The 21,992-nt window shown below is 37.6% G+C and overlaps 1 protein-coding gene across 5 annotated transcripts in view; it reads left to right on the forward strand.

Moving 5' to 3' along the window:
- The window catches only part of aff4 (AF4/FMR2 family, member 4), a 103,688-nt gene that overhangs the window by 67,677 nt on the left and 14,019 nt on the right, over positions 1–21,992 (forward strand). For 2 of the 5 annotated variants that reach the window (XM_043703319.1, XM_043703320.1), the window contains exons 10-17: positions 1,931–1,985; positions 2,902–2,939; positions 3,865–4,024; positions 8,417–9,343; positions 11,416–11,504; positions 12,861–13,116; positions 15,734–15,837; positions 19,148–19,211. In XM_043703319.1, the coding sequence (XP_043559254.1) occupies positions 1,931–1,985; positions 2,902–2,939; positions 3,865–4,024; positions 8,417–9,343; positions 11,416–11,504; positions 12,861–13,116; positions 15,734–15,837; positions 19,148–19,211 (1,693 nt within the window). The remainder of the gene's footprint in view (positions 1–1,930; positions 1,986–2,901; positions 2,940–3,864; positions 4,025–8,416; positions 9,344–11,415; positions 11,505–12,860; positions 13,117–15,733; positions 15,838–19,147; positions 19,212–21,992) is intronic. The other 3 variants (XM_043703318.1, XM_043703321.1, XM_043703322.1) reach the window with 3 other exon arrangements.

Here is a 21,992-nt window from a genome sequence, read left to right on the forward strand (position 1 = left end):
ACATCTCTAAGTCATCTACAATCACTAAACAACTTAATGTTATATGACAAGCAGTCAGAAGTATGATGGTTGCCATGGAATCTGATAAGTAGAAACGAATGCTTTCAGCATGTGAAAAGTAACCTCACACCTATCGCTGAAATAAGAGGTGAAGCCTATGGCACTTTTCAAATATACTGTGGCAGATTGTACTTGAACAGCAGCAGAGTATGTCAGAATAGATTAGTAATCCGGATGTCTGGATTGTTAATCCAGAAAATGTGTGTTCATGTGCAATCTTAATGGTTGATAATTTGAACATAAATAGCAATCTGGAAATAAGATGGGGTATGTTTATTGTTTTTAAAAAACAAAATGAGCACATGACTATCAAGACTTTTGTACACTTTTTAAAATCACCCCTAACCTCAATCAGGGAAGAAAGCTAGCTTTCGTTACCTGGTCTGACTTATAGAATTCCAGCCCATACCAATATGGTTAACTCTTTCTTGAACTTTGAATTGGTCAAGCAATTCGCATTTGTCTCAGACCACTACGAAAAGAACAGGATGCAGCACTTCAAGGAGTTGGCTCATCACAATCTTCTCGGGATACATAAAACAAATGATAAGTACGGCCCATGCCCAGATTCCAAAATGTTTATTTTAACGTGGGACCAAGTGTATGGTGAGATGCCTTGATGTAAGCTGTATCATGTTAGTACTAAATGCTTGAGAGATTGGAACGATTAAGACAAAACGAAGGATGTTGTAGACTTTATCAGACTGCTGCTGATACTGTAAGAAAAGTAGAAATTAGACTGAAAGGCTCAACAAAGAACAATGGGAAAGGCGAATGCAAACCTTGATATGTTCAGTGATCTTCAAAGAAGCAGAAGTCTCAAATCATTCATCCAAACGATAGAATTGACCCCATCAAGACAGTCTAAACCCACTGAAGCTGACTGTTTTTTTTTTCAAAATTGCAATTATCCGAATTTTACTTTAGGAGAAGTTTGAAATGTTGTACAGTGAGTCAAGATGTCACGAGAATATGACTTTGTTTGCAAAATCAATGCATGTCATGGGGAGGGGTGTGGGGCACAAAGATTAAATACTCTTCCCTTTGATTTTTTTGTTTCATAAGTTATTAACAAGCTCAAAACCACAAGCAGTCTTTCCAACAACTTTCCACAAAATCCTTGCAATTTGCCAACTCAAGAATTCAGCTTGAACTTTTGTAAGGGTTGAATTTCAGTACTTGAGTTTGTGTGTACTTGGACTTGCAGATTGAGCACCCTTGCAGTAGATAATCGTATGTGACTGTTTCTGCAGTGATGTATTTACTTCCGTCAATGTTAAATACTAATACTAGTCCCATTAAACTGAAATGTCTTAAAACAGTACCACTTGAGAGCAAGAGCTTACTGTATATGCAGCGTATTAATAACCTACTGGTCATCTGATAATTTTAAAAAAAACTTCAAGGTTCAGATGATTTAAATTGCAAGAGACTAATTGATTCAATTGCCTAGATTTTGTCAGATTTCCACTTATCAACAATCACTTATTTGGAGCATAGCAAATGTTTAATGATCTGATACTTAGGCCACAACTTTATCTTCATACTTATTTCATTGAGATGGATTTTTAAATAAGATATTTTGCCCACTTGTATTGTCAATGAAATGCAGCCATAAGCATGGCTTTATTTAGTGATCTTGAATGCTTGACTTACAAATTTTACCCCATTTTTAAAATGTTGCCATTACATCAATTTTGACTTCTCTTGCACTTTACTCCATTAGATGTTTGGAAAGGGTTCCAGTGCAAATGAAACTTCTTGACTCATTACAGCTGGAGATTTCATTATCTGTTGATGCAGATCTCTTTCTAAAAATAAGACTGACTTCTCTCCATTGTGATGGTGGTTTTTTTCTCATTTTGTGTAGAATGTTGGAAGATGACCTCAAACTTAGCAGCAGTGAAGACAGCGATGCTGACCAGGTTTGCCTTCACTCCAGCATTTGTTCTGTGTGTATGAAAAATGAATATATTTCATTAATGAAACTAACTTGCAGTTTGCATTAGCGCATGAATGTGCTGGAGGAAAATGCATAAGTTGCTCAATTCTTGAAGAATAGACAAAGTGTTTTTGTGTTAAGCTTCCCTGGATGATCTTTTCACTCACCAAAACTTGAGATAATTGATTGGCAACAAAAGTTTACATTTATCAATGGTGAATCAAGTTAATGGAATTAAGAACAAAGCCATTTATAATGGATCACATGCAGCAGACAGCAAAAATGAAACAAAGGAATGGAAATGGAAGGAGAAATGCTTTACTACTATGAGATCCATAGGTTCACAGGTTGACTTTGCAGCTTGCTAAAGCAAGAAAGAAACTGTTGTGTGTATATAAATGGAATATTTCATTCATCTCCCTCCTGTAATGTCAAATCAGATGCCTGGGGGCAATAATGGAGGAAAGAAATCCAAAGCTGCACTAATCCTGAGATTTTGCATTTAGATCTAAGCCTACAGAACTAGAAATGGATTTTTCCTGCTATCAAACAAAATACTGCTTTCTCATTCAGGTTTTGCAATTTTGTCTGTTTCAATACATCAGCCGCAACCAGTGTGCTCATGGTTTGTTACATGTTTAGTAACATCTTTAAGAATATTTACTGGTTCTATCACTTGTACTAAAGTTGCATGTTGTTTAGATGGAAAACTTTAGCTTTTATTGGATTTACATTCTAAAAATGCAAATTTTCTGATTATATGTAAAGCACACTTTTGTGAAGAGTTGGCATATCACATCTTCCAAATTAACTTTTTGGAATATTTTGGAAAGAAATGGTATATCCTAAATTTAATTATTAACATACCTTAATTTTATGAGTATCTTTTTTTTCCCTAGGATTTGGGGAAAGCAACATCAAGGGCTAATCTTGATGGGTAGGTAGCACTTGTCTCTAATGCGGAAAGATCATCATAATTGTGTCCCTTTTGTATCTTTCTTTATGCCCCCATTGTCTTTTTGATTGGTAAATTTGCAAGTTATGTACTCATTGACTTAACACTGAGTGTATCAGGACCTTCGAGGAAAAAGTGAGGTCTGCAGATGCTGGAGATCAGAGCTGAAAATGTGTTGCTGGAACAGCGCAGCAGGTCAGCAGCATCCAGGGAACAGGAGAATCGACGTTTCGGGCATAAGCCTGAAGAAGGGCTTATGCCCGAAATGTCGATTCTCCTGTTCCCTGGATGCTGCCTGACCTGCTGCGCTGTTCCAGCAACACATTTTCAGCTCTGTATCAGGACCTTGAGAACATTGGCCTGCACCTAGCAAATTGTAATCCTTGAAGTGTTTGCCATAATCTGATTTATCCTGCAATTAAGTTCAACAACACAATTATATGTTACGTGACTGGCACTTGTATGGAATTTCCCATTGGAAAATTTTATTTAATATATGGTTCCAGAATATTATAAATAATTATAATGAAATGCATGAATTTCATGAATAACTTGTTTAAAAAGTGCATAACTCACTTGCTAGGACTTCATCTCAAAATATTAATAATAACTTGAGAAATAACTTGTTCTTTTGAAAGTTATAGGTTTCTTGAAGCTCTTTTTCTTATGGTTTAGATTATGAAACAAAATAAATTACTTGTGACTATAACTAGAGACCTGGTGATATGTTTAATGGGCTGATATTGCATATTTGGTTAAGACGAGATGGTATTTAGTGAAGTGAGAAAATTGCTGACTTATTAACTATATAATGCCTATAGATAAGTGACTACTTACACTTGACATTTTAAAATTTAAAACTTACTTTTCTCATTGACTTAACAAATAATCTTCTCTCTTTCTCAAGCAGTTCTGAACTTTCCCAGCAAAACAGTGAGGGTGTGGAACCTCCAAGGGCTGATTCCAGTAGCCACAGTGGGTCTGAAAGTAGTTCTGGGTCAGACTCTGAAAGTGAGAGTAGCTCTAGTGACAGTGAGGCGAATGAACCATCGTGTATATCTCCTGAGGTATGTTAGGGGTTTGATCTTCATGAACCTCTCTATGTAATGCATTGGTATACTAGTGACTGATACTATTTATTTTGCAACATTTTTAAAGGATGTAATTGGACATTAGAATGCTTTTCTGTTTTATTGGCAGTAATGCATATCATGAACACTTATACAATTGAATGAAGTTCCACCACAATACTGTAAATTCTAGTTTTCCCATTGGTACAGTCATGTTTTTTGCCTTTTTTTTACTGTTACCAATTCTTCATGTTCCAAAGTCCAACAACCCCATTATTGTTACCCCCCATTTTCCTGCAAACACAAATGTCTCATTCAACTTGGAGAAGATTTTTTTTTTACTGTCGTCACTTGTCATTTTGAGAGGTTTTCATTTGTTTAACAGAAAATGCCTTGAGTCTTTGTGGATACCTGTCAGATATGGATTAATTTCTACATGTTATCTAGAACTACCTGAAACCATCTTCTATTGTTTCAAGGCTGTTGCACACTCAAATCATGTTGTCTACCAATGTGGGCACTATTCCCCCAATAAAACAAAAACTTGCATTCCTATAGTACCTATAGTGACTTTAAAATGTACCAAAACAGAAAATGTAGACATCAAGGTCCGAAAAATAACTGTTGTAATGACCAACTTATTTGTTTTTGTGAGAGAATTTTATTTGTGTTTTTCTTAACTACCAGAATCTCAAAGTACTTTACAGCTAATAAAGAATTTTGAAGTGTATAAAATTGTTATGTAAAAGATGTAGCATCAAACTGTCCAGAGCAAGATCCCACAAACCGTACTTTGATACTGCTAAAAAACCTGCTTTCATGATCTTGATTAAGGAATGAACATTTGTTAGTTTTTTGTAACTTGATGTGCAGAAATCCAGAAGTTGCTGTAATTCTTTTAATTATCTAGGGCCTTTGCATTGGTTTCAGTTAATGCCAGAATCAATATGTGTTAATTTGTTAAACAGTCAACAACCTCTTCTCTTGTCGTACGAATTGTTATTGTTGTTCGAAATTTGGCATTCTTGCATTTGTCCTAATGAGTGCAAGACAAAGATCTTTACAAAAACATGTCTCTTCCTTCAGCATTGTTCAAGTCTTGTCAGTGATTCTGGGCTTTCCCAGAATAGATGAGGTTTTTTCAGAACGTCCGTACGTCCAGACTGGTTGTAAAAATCCTTTTTTAAACCAGTTCCATTTCTGAATTATATGTCATGAGGATTATAATCATTAAAGTTGGTTTTATATTTAAACGTCAAATTTCTTCTTTGGGATAAATTCCATTTTTAAAAATTTTTTGCTTTAACCTTATGTCTATCCCAGTGATCAGTTCACAATTAAAAACTAAATTGAAAAAGGTTCAGTAGTTTTTATTTCCTAATTTATTTCCTGAGAAAATATTTGTCGCAACAGGTTGCTTTACTCTGATGGCATAGCTATTCTAGGTGCCTGCAAATTTACTTTACTTGACACCAAAAATAAATTCATGTCGAGAAAGGGAAAATCTACAGTACAGTTATCATTATATCTCTGGGCAGTTTACTTCAAGGTCAACAGAAAAATTGCTGATTTACTACCTACTGCAAAACCAGTTTATATATCAAGTATAACATCTTTCCTAGGTTCTGTCTTTTTTTTTAACTTCGGTCTTGGGAATTGGGTGCTGCGGACTGACCAACATTTAATGTCTGTCCCTAGTTGCCCTTGAAGGTGGTGTTGAGCTGCCTCCTTGAATTGCATCAGTCCATTTGCTGCAGGTGGACCCACAATGCCGTGAGAGAGGAATTCCAGAATTTTGAGCCAGTGAAGGAGCTGTGATATGTTTCCAAGTCAAGATGTTGAGAGGCTTAAAGGGGAATTTGTAGTTGATGGTGTTCCCATGTATTTGTTGCCCTTGGTCTTCTACATGGAAGTGGAAGATACCTTGAAGCCTTGGTGAATTTCTACAGTGCATCTTCTAGGTGCTGCACACTGCTGCTACAGAATGTCAGTGGTAGTGGGAGTGGATGTTGTGGATCAAGCAGGCTGCTTTCTCCTGCATAGTGTAAAGCTTCTTGTGTTGTTGGAGCTACACTTATCCAGGCAAGTAGAGTATTCCATCACCGTCCTGACTCAAGCCTGATAGCTAAGGATGCAGAATAGTTACTTAATATCTTGAATTTGAGAACTTGTCCTCAGTCTGCCATGTCTAATCCTTCATTGACCAAAGATAATTGGCAGTGATACTCTGATATTTAACATGGTGGAAAGAAGCAGGCCATTCAACTAGCTGAAATGCTTTGTCCTTCAGTGAGATCATGGCTGGTCTAATGATCCTCAACTCCATTTTGCTAACTTTATTCCACATAACGGTTGATTCTCTTAATGATTAAAAATCTATCCATCTCAGCCTGAATGACCCAACAAAACAGCCCCTCTGTCATTAAAGAATTCCAAAGATTCAGTACCCTCAGAAGAAATTCCTCCTCGTCTCTTACTAAGTGTACAACTATGTATTCTGATATTATGCCTGCTGGCCCTAGACTCTCCCACAAGAGGAGACACCCTTTCCACATTTACCCTGTCCAGTCCCCTAAGAATCTTGTATGTTGCAATAAGTTTGTCTCTCATTTTTCTATATTCCGGTGTGTACTGTCATGACCTACTCAACCTCCCCTCACGAGACAGTTCCAACACCTGGGGTCAGCCTTGTGAACCTTCTCTGTACTACCTTTCAATATATCTTACAATAGATAAAGGGCCCAAAACCATTCACAGTTTTTGTTCTGATTATGCCTTATATAGTTTTAGCAAGACTTCCTTATTTTTATGCTCCATTCCCTTTGACATAAAGGCCAGCATTCCACTTGCCTTCCATATTCTGCTGTACTCGTATGCAAGTTTTTTGGAATTTATGCAGAAGGGCTTCCAAATCCATCTGTAGCTTTCTGCAGTCTTTCTCCAATTAAATAATATTTAGTGCTCCTCCTGCCAACATTTCAACATTGTAACCGCACATTTTCTCACATTATATTCTGTATGTCAAGTTTTTGTCCATTTGCTTAACCCTGTCTCTACTCCTGGATCAACTGATTTCGTCATCATGTGTTTTCCCACCTATTTTTATCATCTGCAACCTTGGGTATAGTGCAATTACTTTCCTCATTCAAATCATTGTTATAGGTACTGTAAGTAACTGTGGTCCCTATACTGATCTCTCTGCTTTTTCACTAATTGAGTTGCCATCCTGAAAAGGCCTCTCTCATCGCAACCTACTGCCTTCTATTCGTTAGCCAATCCCCTATCCATGCTAATGTACTACCTCTAAAACAATGGGCTTTTATGTATGTAAGTTAGCTCACTGAGCTGGAAGGTTTGTTTTTAGATGTTTCGTCACCATGACTAGGTAACATCAGTGAGAGTCTCTGGTGAAGCGCTGGTGGTATGTCCCGCCTCTCTATTTATAGGCCTTGGTTTCTTAAGGTGGATGATGTTATTTCCAGTTCTTTCTAGGGAAGGTAGATGGGATGTAAGGTAGTTGGGATTTAAGTCGATATGTTTATTGATGGAGTTCTGGTTAGAATGCCATGCCTGTAAGAATTCTTGTGTGTCTTTATTTTGCCTGTCCTAGAATGTGTGTGTTGTCCCAGTCATAGTGAGGTCCTTCTTTGTCTGTACGTATAGAAACTAGTGATAGTGGGTCATGTCTTCTCATGGCTAGTTGGTGGCAAGTTTCTGCTTGTTTGTCCAGTGTAGTGTTTTCTTTTCACAGTTCTTGAATGGTGTTTTGTAAATCACATTAGATTTGCTGGTAGTATCTAATGGATCCTTTAGGTTCATTAGTCACTGTTTAAGTGTGTTGGTAGGTTTGTCGGCTACGATGATGCCAAGGGGTCTGAGTAGTCGGGAAGTCATTTCTCATATGTCTATGATGTAAGATAATGTGGCTATAGTTTTTGGTTGAATTGTGTCTGCTTCTTTGGGTTTGTTTCTGAGGAATTGGCGGATTGTGTTTCTTGGGTACTAATTTTTCTTGAAAACATTGTATCCATATTTTTCTTCTGCTCTTTGTAGTTCTTGGGTGCTGCAGTGTGATGTTGCTCATTGAAATAATGTCTTGATGCCGCTCCGTTTATGGCTTTTATCTTAAATGGCATAATATGTTGTGCCTTATCAAATGCCTTCTGAAAATCCAAATATGTTGCATACACGTGGTTGAAAAAGCATAAAAGGTGATTTATTCCCTTTGGATGCAAAAATTATTTAGGAAATAACAAGCAAAGTAATATTAGTCAACCAAGTTGATGTATTGTTTGGGTTCAGAAGAATTCTTTTTGAGTCTGCTTTTCTGCTTGAATATGTTTTTAATCAATGATTAGCAGTTCAACATTTTTTCTCTCTATCTTTTAGCCGGAGCCACCACCTTCAAGTAAGTGGCAATTAGACAACTGGCTGAACAAGGTGAATTCTCATAAAGTTTCACCAGCTTCATCTGTGGACAGTCACATTCAGTCATCACAGAGTCACAGTTATAAGAAGGAGAACAGAGACCAGAGTACGTATGAGGATCCAGGTGGATCCAAGGATGGAAACACAGCCACTCCTGGAAGAGATTCGAGGAATGCACAGAAAGGGTCCGAAACTAGAAGTCGTCAAAAGTCACCAGCGCAAAGTGATGGTAGTGCACAGAGGAAGACAGTTGGTAAAAAACAGCCCAAGAAAGCAGAGCGGCCAACTGTAACTGAGGAACAAAGAGGAGGACTAAAAGTTGAAAGTGAGCCTACTTCAGACAGAGCAACTCCTATTCCTGCAAATCGTCATAAAGCTGCTACAAAGGGTTATAGAAAACCCAGCACAAAGAGAGAATCCAAGTCTTCAACTCGGGTAACTGTTGAAAAAAGAAAACACAAGAGTGCCAATAAAACACCTCAGAAATCAAGGGAGTATGTTGAAACAGACTCGTCTTCCTCAGATTCTGAACAAAGCGAAACTCTCGCTCCTGCTTCTCAGACTCCAAAGTATTCTGAGAATAATAGGACTCCTGTCCATAAATCCTCTGTTGATGGGGAAGACAACTTTTTTCGGCAAAGGCTTTTCTCTCCTATGGAAGAGAAAGAACTCCTTTCGCCGCTGAGTGATGTTGATGACAAATACCGTAATATTACTTCACTCATTGTTAGGATTGACTTAAGTCTATTATCTAGGAAACCTGAATCACCTCGTAAAGAAATGGAGCAAACTAAAGTGGATAAGGAGATCTCTTTGGATAGGCATATGCGAGACACTCCAAAGCAGTCTACTGAAAAAAAATCAAATAAAGGCAAGCGAAAACACAAGGTGAGAGGCAAAACAGCTTTACTGATTTATTGTATGTTTTGTTCCTTCACAATAATGGAAGCAATTTAGAAAGGTAACAAATGACCAGTTTAGGAGTATAAATAGTTGTTTTTCTTCATCGAGACTCTTTTTCAGCTGCAATATTAACTCCCACAATTTGTGAAAAGTATGTGTTTAGCACATCTTTTATCTGGCACCTGATGCTCAGTTGATAACACTCAGCTGAAAATCAGAATGTTGAGTCCCAGTCCAAGAATTGAACCGCAAAATTCAAGACAAACTCCAGTGATATGCTGAACTGTCAAAGGTACAGATGAGATGTTAAACTGCGATCATATCTGCCTGCTCAATAGGACAACTCAGATTCCCAGCACTGTATTGAAGAACAGGGAAATCGTCCCCAGTATTCTATTCCAATCCCTCAATCAACATCACTTTAAAAAACAAAACAGTTATTTGCCATTGTGCTGTTTCTGGAAGTTTGCTGTTTTACAGATTAATTCCTATACACAGTCTTATGCATACAATTGTCTTTTTCAGAAATGAAAATACTGTTAACCTTGCACTTTCTGAGCACTGCAAGGAAACAAAATCTAGACTTCTCACCAGCGGAAAAACAAGGTTATTTATGGCAGATTCGAAGCAGCAATTAGTATAAACTTGGAGTAAATTTAATGGTGCAGTCAAACTCTGTTCAAAGAGAAGATATGTTTGGGTTGGAGTCTTGTTATTTAATAAATAGCATGTTAGCCTGTTTAACATTGCTTCCATGGTCATATTTGAAACTCCTTTCTTGTCTCTACTTCATTCAGCTGATTGCAATTATTAAAAGTTCTGTAATAATTTGCAGAGATGGGTTTAGTTTTGGGGATTATAAATTAAAATGCTGAAAGAAATACAACAAAATCTTACCTTCCCATATTGTCACATCCTTGATGTAGTAGAATCAAGTTTTGAAGTGTGAAAAGAAGCTGAGACCCATTTTGCCTATGCCAGCTGGCAAATAGCCATCAGCTCTTAGCTCATGACCTTACCCCTTAATAGTACTTCAAGTGTATATCCAATAACTTACAAATGTCACAAGGACTTCTGCCATTATTTGATAGTTTTAGCTCCTTTCCACTTTGTGTTAGCATTGTCCCTTACTATTCTTTCCTGTTTTTTATCTCCCCGCCCAACCACCAACACATTCACACCTCCCCCATCTCTCTTTAATTATTACACCCCTCAGTTACAAAGAAACAACCCCAGCTCCTAGCTTTTTTTTTCGGTTCAGCATAAATCTTTGTAAATCTTCTCTGTACCCTCTGTCGTGCAAACCCCAGCTTCCTTGGAGAATGTTGACTTTTGGCAGTGGCCTAACCAGCATTTAATGAGTTCCAACATGGCCTACTAGTTCTTTTTATTCTGTGATTCAGCTAATACAGGCACATATCCTATTTACCTAATTGGCAACCTTTTCTGCCTGTCCATACAACTTATCTAATTTGTGAATGTAGACTGCAAAGTTACTCTGTTCTTCTGCTTTTCTGTGTCCTACCATTTATATTCTATTTCCTTAAATTCTTCACCTTCCCCAAATGCTTTATCCCTCATTTCTCTGCCTTGAAGGCCATTTACCACAGTTCCACACATTTGACTAGTTCATTAATATCTGCCCATATGTATGTAACTTACAGCTTTCTTGTTTGTCAACCTCATAGCCGGTGTTTGTATAATCTATAAACTACGTACTCATACCCGTTACATTCAAGTTCAAATTGTTGATATTTCTCTCTAAGGTCAAAGCACCTTGTACTGAGTCCCTTGGGATTCAGTAACGAAATGGACTAGTCAGTTTCAAAAAGTACCCATTAACCATGACGCTCTGCTTTCTACTTTTATAAGAATTTAGATCCAATATAACGCTTTACCTTGGATCCTATGAACATGAGTACATGTTTGATACGTTCAATTACTCCACGATTGGAAAGTGTTATTGGTGGAGTTACTTGTGGCTATAATCAGAGAAGAGTTGCAATCTTTGGAAATTTTGGAGATGTTGATCGCAATTATTTTGCATGTTTGTTCAGAACGATGGGGAAAATGAGAGTTGTGAAAACAAAAGGCCTAAAGCTGAAGAAAGGAGTAGTTCTAATCACAAGCCTTCCAGCAGTAAAGAGTGAGTATGTTTGAATAGATTAATTGGGTTTATTTTAAATAGTCATAAATTAATCCTTTCTACAATTGCAATTTGTCAAGCTCTTTTCCAATTTTCACTAATTTGTTCTCAATTGAACAGAGCAGCTAATGGTGTGACGTAGCTCCATGGCCATAGTTCTTTACTACCTCATTCAACAGGCTAATCTTTGGCAAAAGTTAGATGTCACATTTTATTATAGAGACTATTGTAACAGATCATGATCCTGTTTTTGTTCCACCATTTTACGGCGCACAATGAAGTTTAGAGATGTCATTCAACAGCAGGAACCTTTTTATCTCCATCTTTTTTCTTTTTCTTTTCCCCAATCATTCCATTTGCATGTTTGGAAGTTGAGGTGCCTTATATAGGTCCCTCACCAATCTTGAATGGGATTGAGAAACTCAGTGAGTTCCAAAGTCAAATGTGTATCACTGGAATTGTTAATATTGTACTTTCTATTGAAACAGTCTGTCAGATTTTATGTCCAAGTATTCTGAATTTTTTGAACTGTGTGTAATTGATATTTCCATAGATTGACCAGTATCTACGGTATATTACAGGTTTTCTGTATTGCCCTGTTCAGAGAAATGTTTATGACACACCTCTAGTGCAAATTGTACTTCAACCCAGGCCTCCTGGCTCAGATGTAAGGGTGGTGCCATTGCACCACCCGATGCCAATCCTGTATTACATTATTGATGGGGAAAATCCAATCACCTGCATCAGCATTCCATCCCACTAAAATCATTGGGACTGAAATCTAAAGTTAGCTAATCAGTGCCCATCTATCTTAAATTCTGATCTTCCTGAAAGTTTGCCAGTGTTTCAATTCACTTTTCATTTCAGTAAATCCGAAGTTTTAAGCATCTGATGCTGTCTTTCAATACTGACTTGATCATGAAGAAAATGATCAATTTGTACAATGTTTCAGTCCACTTACTATCTGTTTATTATTGAATTAAATTAAACTATAGTAAGCATAAGTGTTTACTGTAAGATTAGATATTAACTGTGTCAATATTGACTTCAGTTAAGTAGGTAAATAGAGACATTGCATAACCCAACTTTCAGATGTGGAAAGTATTAAATGTAGGCTCTGATGAAGCAAGCTGATAGAAACTGAGTCAGGCAGATAGATAGTTGACCATAGAGGAGATAGGAATTTCCAGAATTTTCATACTCCAAGGTTGGTAGGGGTTTTAATCCTGCAATTTAAGATATATCCTGAAGGAGTAAAACTATTTCTGTATAATTTTATGAACTGCAAGATTAGGAACATGCTGGCAGTTCTTTTTGTGGGTGGGAGAAACTGAGATTTCGTTCCTCATTCCACAGCTCTTTAAAACCAACTGCTGAAAGAGAAAAGGTGCCACTGCCTTCTCCATCTGCGAGTGCTGCACAAAAGACACCCAAGACCGAGCATAAGCATCAGAGTCGTAGGAGAGCTGCCAATCAAAACTCCACCTCAAAGAGTAACACTGGTAACGCAAAGCAGAACAGTAGCAGCAATAATAGCAGCAAAAGCAATTCTTCTTCTTCGAAACATAAAAAAGCAGACGAGAAAACGTCAATACGCCCTAAGGAGAATAAAGTAAGTTATTGTCTTTTGAGTGTTCAATCACATTGTAGTCACTGCTCCTAGGTGCCGTGTGACTATGATGCAGTTCACAGTATCAGATATTTTCCTCATATTTTTTATTTCAAGGGAGATGAAATGCTCCTCTTACAGTAAATGAGAAGTATTGGCAATCACGTGGTACACACTCATACCTGCCTTGAGCTAATGTTATTTGGAAAAATTAGCACCAAAATGTGCATATTGTGATGTAAGGATTATTGATTCTTAATTTTTATTTAACTACTCACTTCCTTATAACAACAGAGCTTAATTTCTTATGCATTGGATTATCATGAACATGAGCCCATATCTTAAGATTCCATGACAAGAAATATATAAAATTAAACCTTCTGAAAGCTTTAAGATCAAAAATCTACTTTTTACCCTCATTATTGAACACATCATTGAAATTTGGTTAGTAGGCATACTCGTTTTCTAAAACTGGCCATTTTCCTATTAAGTCTTTTGTGTGGGGAATGGCAGATATTCAACTGAATATTGTACATATATATGTAGCAAAGAATCACAGGATCCTATTCAGGCACAGAAGTATGACAGACTTAAACTTCTGGTGTACCACTTAATTGCCAGATGAAGATCATCCATTAGATGCCCAACCATCTCTTCCTGGCTTTAAACTGTAGCCAATTCTGAATCCGCAATTATGAATACCCTGAGGATCACCAAAGATCATAGATAAAACACTCCAGCCCAGGTGACATCCCAGTGAATCTCCTCTTCACCCTTTCTAGTGAAAGTACATCCTTCGTACAGTGTGGCAACCAGAACTGTACACGCTACTCTGACTGTGGCGTCACTCTTATTTAGCTTCATCATATATGCAGTACCTCAACTAATAAAGGCATGTATCTGTATACCACCTTAACCAGTTTATGCACCTGTCGTATTGCCTTCAAGGATCTATGAATATGCACACCAACATCTCTTCCTCTGTATAGTGTTACTGTTCATCATATACTCCTCTTACCTTGTTAATTCTCCGACAGTGCATTGCCCCTCGTTGAAAGTAAAACCAAAATCATCAATACATTCTCTAATATTTGGTGGAACAAAACTTCCTGCTTCCTATCTCTCTCTCTCTGCTGTAAGAAAGCACCTTTAGAATTTGGAAATGTGCAAGCTGAAATTCTAGACAATGAATTGATTTATACTGTTAGCATATCTAATACATTTGTGGCATTACCTTCTGCTCGCAGTTTGAGTTTAGGCTCAGACAGTAGGTCCAGGAAGTCTGGAGTCTCAGCAGATAGATGTTTACCTCCATACCCAGTTTAGAGCTAAATATTAGGCTGCATAATGTTGTGGAAATTTGTTACTGCTCGCAGCATCCTGTTCATTCACTTTTTGTGTGAGAGATTGCTGCCCTTGAGAATCCATGCCCAGCTGTGAAGTTTATTTGTTTAACTGATTTTGTTCCAGTTTCAAAGGCTCAATTAAAGAAGAATGCATGTAAAGGTCAATTCTTAATCATGCCCACGTTCCTTACTAACAAACAATGTGACCACAAAAATGTCCCAGAGTTTTAGTTTAAATATGATGCAGCATATCAATTTGCTAACTAATTAATAGGCAAATATAAATCCCACACATTGCAAAATTTGAGGTGAGAACTTTCGATTAAAGTGAGTGGCACATTCCAGATGTCAGTGGGAACCTAAACTGCGACAGGACATGGCTATTCAATCTTTAAACAAGACCATTCCCCATTCAACAAGATCGTGGCTGATCCACTTTAGTGGCATTTTCCTGCACTATCTCCATATCTTTCTGTTTTTAATACATCGAAATCTATTGGTCACAGTCTTGAACATGTTGAACAACTGAGCCTGCATAACCCTCTGGAAAGAACAATCCAAAGATAAACCAAACTTTGAATAAATTCCTCCTCCTGCTTGGTCTTAAGCAGCCTGCCCTTTATTCTGAAAGTGTTTCCTGTTCCCTGATTCTAAACCCCAGCCATTCCCTTCCTAATGCCCTTCCTGTATCCATCCTGTTGATTCCTGTAAGAATTGTGTATGCTTGAATCAATTTTTTTTCATTCTTCTGAACTGTTTATGCATACCCCATGTTCTGCATTCCTTTAGTCCAAAAATGGAAGGTTAAGAGTGTGGAGGACCGTAATGCTGGGGCTACTCAGGGTCTCTGTAACTTTCCCAAGGCTTCGGTCTTAAAGTGGGCCCTTCAGTTTTGCTGCAGAGCATTAGTGCAGTAGAGACTGCCATGTCAAAGTGGAGCTTCTTAATGCAACTGTTAATGCTTAAAATGAAGTTGAATGCCAAGGTATAAAGCCATCATCTCAGGAAACTGAAGGCTTCAAGAGAAAATTGGTCATAGTTCAGGTGACATCACATAAAAGGAGGCTAGGTGTCTGAATGAGTACAAAAGTAAGGTCTCGTGCCTACCTCAATCATGCTGTCAAGATCAGTTGAGCTGAAATTCTGTATGTCCAATTGGTTGACAGAATTACTGTTAGATAAGGCTTGATGTGTCCATGCTGTGGTCAGAGTGCCTGATTCTTGATATGATGTTCATTGAAGTATCTACAGTTCATTTTTTTTCCCCTTTATAGTTACAAGAGAAAACCCCAGTTAGCTCCTTGAACCCATTACAATCGTCAACACCATCAGGAGATGGATTAAAGTCAAGAAGGCCCAAACTCAGCTTTGATGACCGGTAAGTATAATAGCAATCTTCCTTGATAATCTCATGATCTTTAATTGCTTAAATAAAAGTGCAACACTGTAGGAAAGGGATGACATTATAAATATAGAATTTTAATTTGAATTGAAGATACTTGTCAGAAAGAATTTAGCTTTGGATCTGCAATTAAGTTACATTTAGTGCATGACGTTAGCTGTAATTGTTTATATTTCTATTTAACTAAATATCTCCATGTCAACCCATTTAAATCCTTCACACTATCTCTACTTTTCTTTATTCTTACCTAGGGTCCTAACCTGTGAAAGATATTATCATCGTCAATTGTTGTTACCTTCTCTTTCAACATTTAAAATCCAAGCTTGTATCACCTGACTTATTATTTCCTGATTTCGACTTCACCTTTCAATATTTGGTGTAACTCTATTACATGGGCTTTTCATCTTGGTCTCCTATTTCAAACAAATCTCAGATGAAGGAAAGAGAGGAAACTGAAGGAACATGTCTTCAAATAAAGCAACTAGGTTTTATTGAGTCTTTATTCTGCATTCCGCAATTAATGGGATTTGTGCTCATTGCATTTAATTAAAGGGTAGTTGTTCAGTTGAGCAATGACAGATCATTTGACAAACTTTTGTTTTTGACTTGCAACAGCAACAAGCAGAGTAATTATTGTGAAATTTCCATTTCACTAAAATTTACAGAAAGTGGAATAACATTAAATGCTCAGGCTGGTACAATCTTTTGTTCTTGTCAACATGATTCCCAAGGTCTTCACATCTTAGAGTCCCTTTAGCATGATCTGTCATTCAGTATGATCATGGCTGGTCTTGGGATTCAATTCTACTTTCTTGCTTACTTGCCTTACTGTTGATTCCCTGAGACAATAAAAATATGTCCCTCTCAACTTTAAATATATTCAATGATGGTGCATCTATAACCCCTTAAGTCTACAGATTCATAACCCTTTCAAGTGAAGGAATTTCTCCTCATCTCAACTCTAAATGATTGCCTCTTTAATCTGAAACTGTGTCCTTGTTCCCCAGTCAGACAGAATGGCATCTTCTCTATCCTCTAAAATCCCGCCATGATCTTGAATGTTTCAAGGAAACTGCTTCTCTCCAGAGAAGACAGTCAATTTATTCAAATTCTTAGCATAGAAAAATCGAAGGACCAACTTTGTGAACCTTTTCCTATACAGCCTCCAGTGTAAACAGTTCCTTTTTTAAAACTCTGCACTCTAAATTGGACACAGTATTCCATGTGCGGTATCACTAAAGCTCTGTATGATTATAACAAAATTTTTTTATTCTTGCAATCCAGCGAACTTGCAATAGAATCCAACATGACATTTTCTTTTCCAATCGTGATGTACTGGAATATTAACTTGTTGTGTTCTTTGTACAAGTCTGAGTGTAAACATAGAGTTTTCATTTTATCTTGCAGGAAAATAAAGTGACTCTTCTATTTTTATGAGCAAAATAAATAACATCCCATTTCTCAACATTGTACTCCATCTACCCCATTTACCCACTTATTCAACCTTTGCGAGCCCTCTTTGACTCCACCCCCTCTCACATCTTGCATTCCCACCCTATAAACAAAAGTAGATATTTTACTCATCTTGTCTAAGCTATGAATATGGATTAAGTTGCTGATGCTCTGGCACTGATCCTTGTGGCAGTCCATGAGTCATTTAAAAATGCCCCATTTATTCCCTATCTCTTCCCAGTCTGTTAAATCAATCTTCTATCCTTTGTACCATAATCATCCCAACTCAGTAAACCCTTTTATTAGTTATAGAGTCATAGTCATAAGGTAAGGAAACGGATCCAAGCTTCCAAAACGAAAGTAGTTCCTTTTGCCTGTGTTTGGCCCATAACCCTCTAAACCTTACCTCCTTCATTGGTCACAGCGTCAAGTATAGGAGTTGGAACTTCATGTAGCAACTGTGCAGGACATTTGAGGCCACTATTGGAGTACTGCGTACAGTTCTGTTAGTCCTATAGAAAGGATGTTGTTGAACTAAGGTGCAGAAAAGGTTTACAAGGATGTTGCTGTGGCTGGCATGTTTGAGCTATAGGGAGAGGCTGAATAGGCTGGGGCTTTCTCCCTGAAGAATCTGAGGCTGAGGGGTGACCTTCGAGAGGCTTATAAAATCATGAGCATGGATAGCGTGATAGCCAGATCTTTTTCATTGGATTGGGTCTTCCAAAACTAGAGAGCATAGGTTTAAGGTGAGAATGGAAAGATTTAGAAAGGGCCTGAGGGCTAACTTCATGCAGAGGATGGTGTGAGTGGAACAAACTGCCAGAGGAACTCGTGAATGTGTGTACAATAACATTTAAAAGACATCTGGATGCTTATATGAATAGGAAGGGTTTAAAGGGATCACAATGCTGACAAATGGGACTAAGTCAGATTAGGATGTCTGATCAGCATGGACAAGTTGGACCAAAGGGTCTGTTTCCTTGCTGTATAACTGAATGACTGTCTTCATGTACCTGTCCAAATGTCTTTTAAATGTTGTAATAGGTGTTGGGTCTTTGTTCCTAGTCTTCATTTTTAAATCTTTCTCTCTTTAACTGTACTTGGGATCTAAACTAGTCATTAATCATATTAACTTTTAATGCTATACTATCCTGAGCCATCTCAGTAAGCTACCGATGGGAATTATTCACTCAAACTTGTAGTTTTTGAATATTTTTAATTGTTTTTTTTAAATAGCCCCCACTGTTTATTTGCTGCAAAACAGCTCATTGGGCTTGAAAAAATACATTTTACATTTTAAAAAGCTGACAACTTATAAATTTTATAATTTTGTTTTCAATTTTTTAAACATTTTGTCATTTTTGTACCTTCATCCCATGTGTGGTACAAATTTTATTTTTGCTTTCAAAATTTTTAATGCAAGAAAATTCAGCATATTCAATACAATTGATTGCTTAGCCCTGCTTGATAACATCTCTATTATTGGACACACGGAAATCTTCCTGACAGTGCCAGATTCAATCTGATTCAGGAAGTGGGCAGTCCATGCCACAGAGATCACAATCATTACAGACATCAGTCTTCGAGGTCAGGATTAAGTGCTGTTATTTTACAGTTGATCACAAAATCTAGGTCAAATCTAGGTCTATTTCAAAATTTGAATTTTAAACCAAGTTTATTAATGCTAAGGAACAGCAAAAAAAATGATAAAACTTGCAAGGTTTGGTCTTAGGATGGCTGTGAAGTTTGGTTAATGAAGCAAAGCAGCTCTTGCAGTTTTGAACTGTGGAGAACACTAAATCTCAAAAGTTTGTTTTACATTTTTCAATCTTAGGTTGCATTCAGCAGATCATTATCTACAGGAAGCAAAAAAGCTTAAGCACAATGCAGATGCTCTGGTAAGTACTTAGCTACGATGTTTGTTCTTTTCAGTTTGGTGGCAAGGCAATGTGTGAAGAGTATATGCAAGTTATTTGTGTCCTTAATCTAATGATGAAACAGCTATTCTGTTACTTGTTACAAGTGCACAATTTATGCAAGATAAGAGTGATTACATTACTAGACTTTTAAAACAGATGTCTAAGGGTCCAAAGATGAGCTACAGCAGGGGTGTTTACATTCTATTAAATAACTAAGTCTGGAATGAAGAGCTAATATCAGTAAGATTTAGGGATGTGAACTTACAAGACAATTAGAACTGCACAATAGACTTATTGTAATGGAGAACTTGATAGTATACAAGCTAATTTAGACCAATGTAAACTGATGCAATTTGAGTAAAAAGTAATGTGAGAAAATTTTTAAATGTGTTAAGGAGAGTTTTAGTCATATTCTATCCCAGTGAGAAATAAGGTATACCAAGTTCTGTTTCTAGGGAATGAAGTAGTGAAATGGATCTTTGTGTTAGTCGGGGGAGCAGTGATCATAAAGTTTAGGTTAGTATAGAAAAGAAACAACCTGAGTGAAACTTGGAGGAAGACCAGTTTCAGTGGGTTCCTATCAGATCTGCTGACATAAGTTGGAAGCAGAATTATCAGACAAAACTGTAAATAAACAATAGGCTTTCTCTGAAGAGAAATTTCACTTATTTAAACGTGAGGGGAACAGCTAGGATAATCAAAACAGAGCTCCTTGGATGCCAAATGATAAATGTAAAGCAGAAAGAATTTTAAAAATACAACTTGGTTCTGAAAAGGCTGCAAAGATAAATTCAGCAGTGACAGTTAATGTAACCTTTTGGGGATGGGAATAAGAGGCAGAATTTGCAGTTACTTTGATTAGTGTGGATCAATCAAGGAAAGCCAGTATGAATTTGACACAAATCATCTTTAATAACTTAACTAAGGTTTTCTTTTTGAGGTAATGCAGCAATTGGTGAGGATAATGCAGTTGATGGGGTATGTAGAAACATTTAAAAGATGTTTGTCAAAGTGTCACAAAACAAGATTGACCACAAAGTTGAAGGTAATTGATAAAAGCATAAGTGCAACATGGATATGAAAATGGCCAAGTGAAAGAAAGCAGCATTTTTTTTTTCACCCATGGAAGGTTGGTGTCATCACTGGCTGCGCTAGGGCATCGGCTATCCTAGTTGCCCTTGAGAAAGTGGTGATGAGTTGCCTTCTTGAATTGCGGATAGCCGTTTATTGTAGGTAAACGGCCATTACGGAGAGAGTTCTATGATTTGACCCAACACTATTGAAGGAACAGTGTTATGTTTCTGTGTCAGGATGGTGAGTGGCTTGGAGGGGAGCTGCCAGTGGTAATAATTGCCTCATGTATCTACTGCCCCTTTTGTTGGAGCTGCACTCATCCAGGCAAGTGTTGGGTATTCCTTCAAATTCCTGACTTGTGCCTTATAGGTGATGGACCAGCTTTGAGGAGTCAGGAAGTGAATTCCTGCTCTTGCAGGCACTGTCTTTATATGGCTAGTCCAGTTCAGTTTCTGGTCAATGGTAATAGATTAATTGATGGCAATACCTTTGAATGTCATGGGACAATGATTAAATTCTGACTTGCCTGACATTTACGTGGTGTGAACTTTACTTGAGGGTGGAAGATCCACAGTGGTGTTCCATAGATGAGGACTTGAAGTCCTGTTTTTCTTGATCTATATTAGTGAGTTAAATTGGGTGAACAAGATAATTTTAAAACTTCCTGATGACGCAGCTTATAAGTATAATGAATGTGTTCAAGACAAATTAATTTTTTTAGATATTAAGGACACTGAGGACTGTGGGAATAGTGTGGGAAAGTAACAATAAGATAGAAAAACATCCGTATTCTAATTGAATTGCAGTGTAAGCTTGAGTTGAATTGCCTGTTGTTCCTCTTATGTTTCTATGTGATGAGAGTATAGTGATGGACTTCAAGAAAACACAGACTGGTGGAATTGTTGAAGATTGCAAATGAGATTTTATGCAGGAAAGTGGGATTTTAGACAGAAGGCAGGGAGAGACAATATAAAGTGAATTGATGGAGTAGCAGAAAGCATAAGGGACTGTCAGAGAATACAGGAGGATGTAGATAGACTGGTTGGGCGGAAAGGTGACAGATGGTTTTCAATCCAGACAAATGCGAGGTGATGCGACTAATTAGAGTCATAGAGATGTCCTTGCTGATCAGATATCCCAACCCAATCTAGTCCCACCTGCCAGCACCTGGTCCATATCCCTCCAAACCCTTCCTATCCATATAACCATCCAAATGCCTCTTAAATGTTGCAATTGTACCAGCCTCCACCACATCCTCTGGCAGCTCATTCCATACACATACCACCCTCTGCATGAAAAGGTTGCCCCTTAGGTCTCTTTTATATCTTCCCCTCTCACCCTAAACCTATGTCCTCTAGTTCTGGACTTCCCGACCCCAGGAAAAAGACTTTGCCTATTTATCCTATCCATGCCCCTCATAATTTTGTAAACCTCTATAAGGTCACCCCTCAGCCTCTGACGCTTCAGGGAAAACAGCCCCAGCCTGTTCAGCCTCTCCCTGTAGCTCAGATCCTCCAACCCCGGCAACATCCTTGTAAATCTTTTCTGAACCCTTTCAAGTTTCACAACATCTTTCCGATAGGAAGGAGACCAGAATTGCACTCGATATTCCAACAGTGGCCTAACCAATGTCCAGTACAACCGCAACATGACCTCCCAACTCCTGTACTCAATACTCTGACCAAT

The sequence above is a fragment of the Chiloscyllium plagiosum genome, chromosome 14, assembly GCF_004010195.1.
Source record: "Chiloscyllium plagiosum isolate BGI_BamShark_2017 chromosome 14, ASM401019v2, whole genome shotgun sequence".
In the NCBI taxonomy this organism is placed as follows: Eukaryota; Metazoa; Chordata; class Chondrichthyes; order Orectolobiformes; family Hemiscylliidae; genus Chiloscyllium; species Chiloscyllium plagiosum.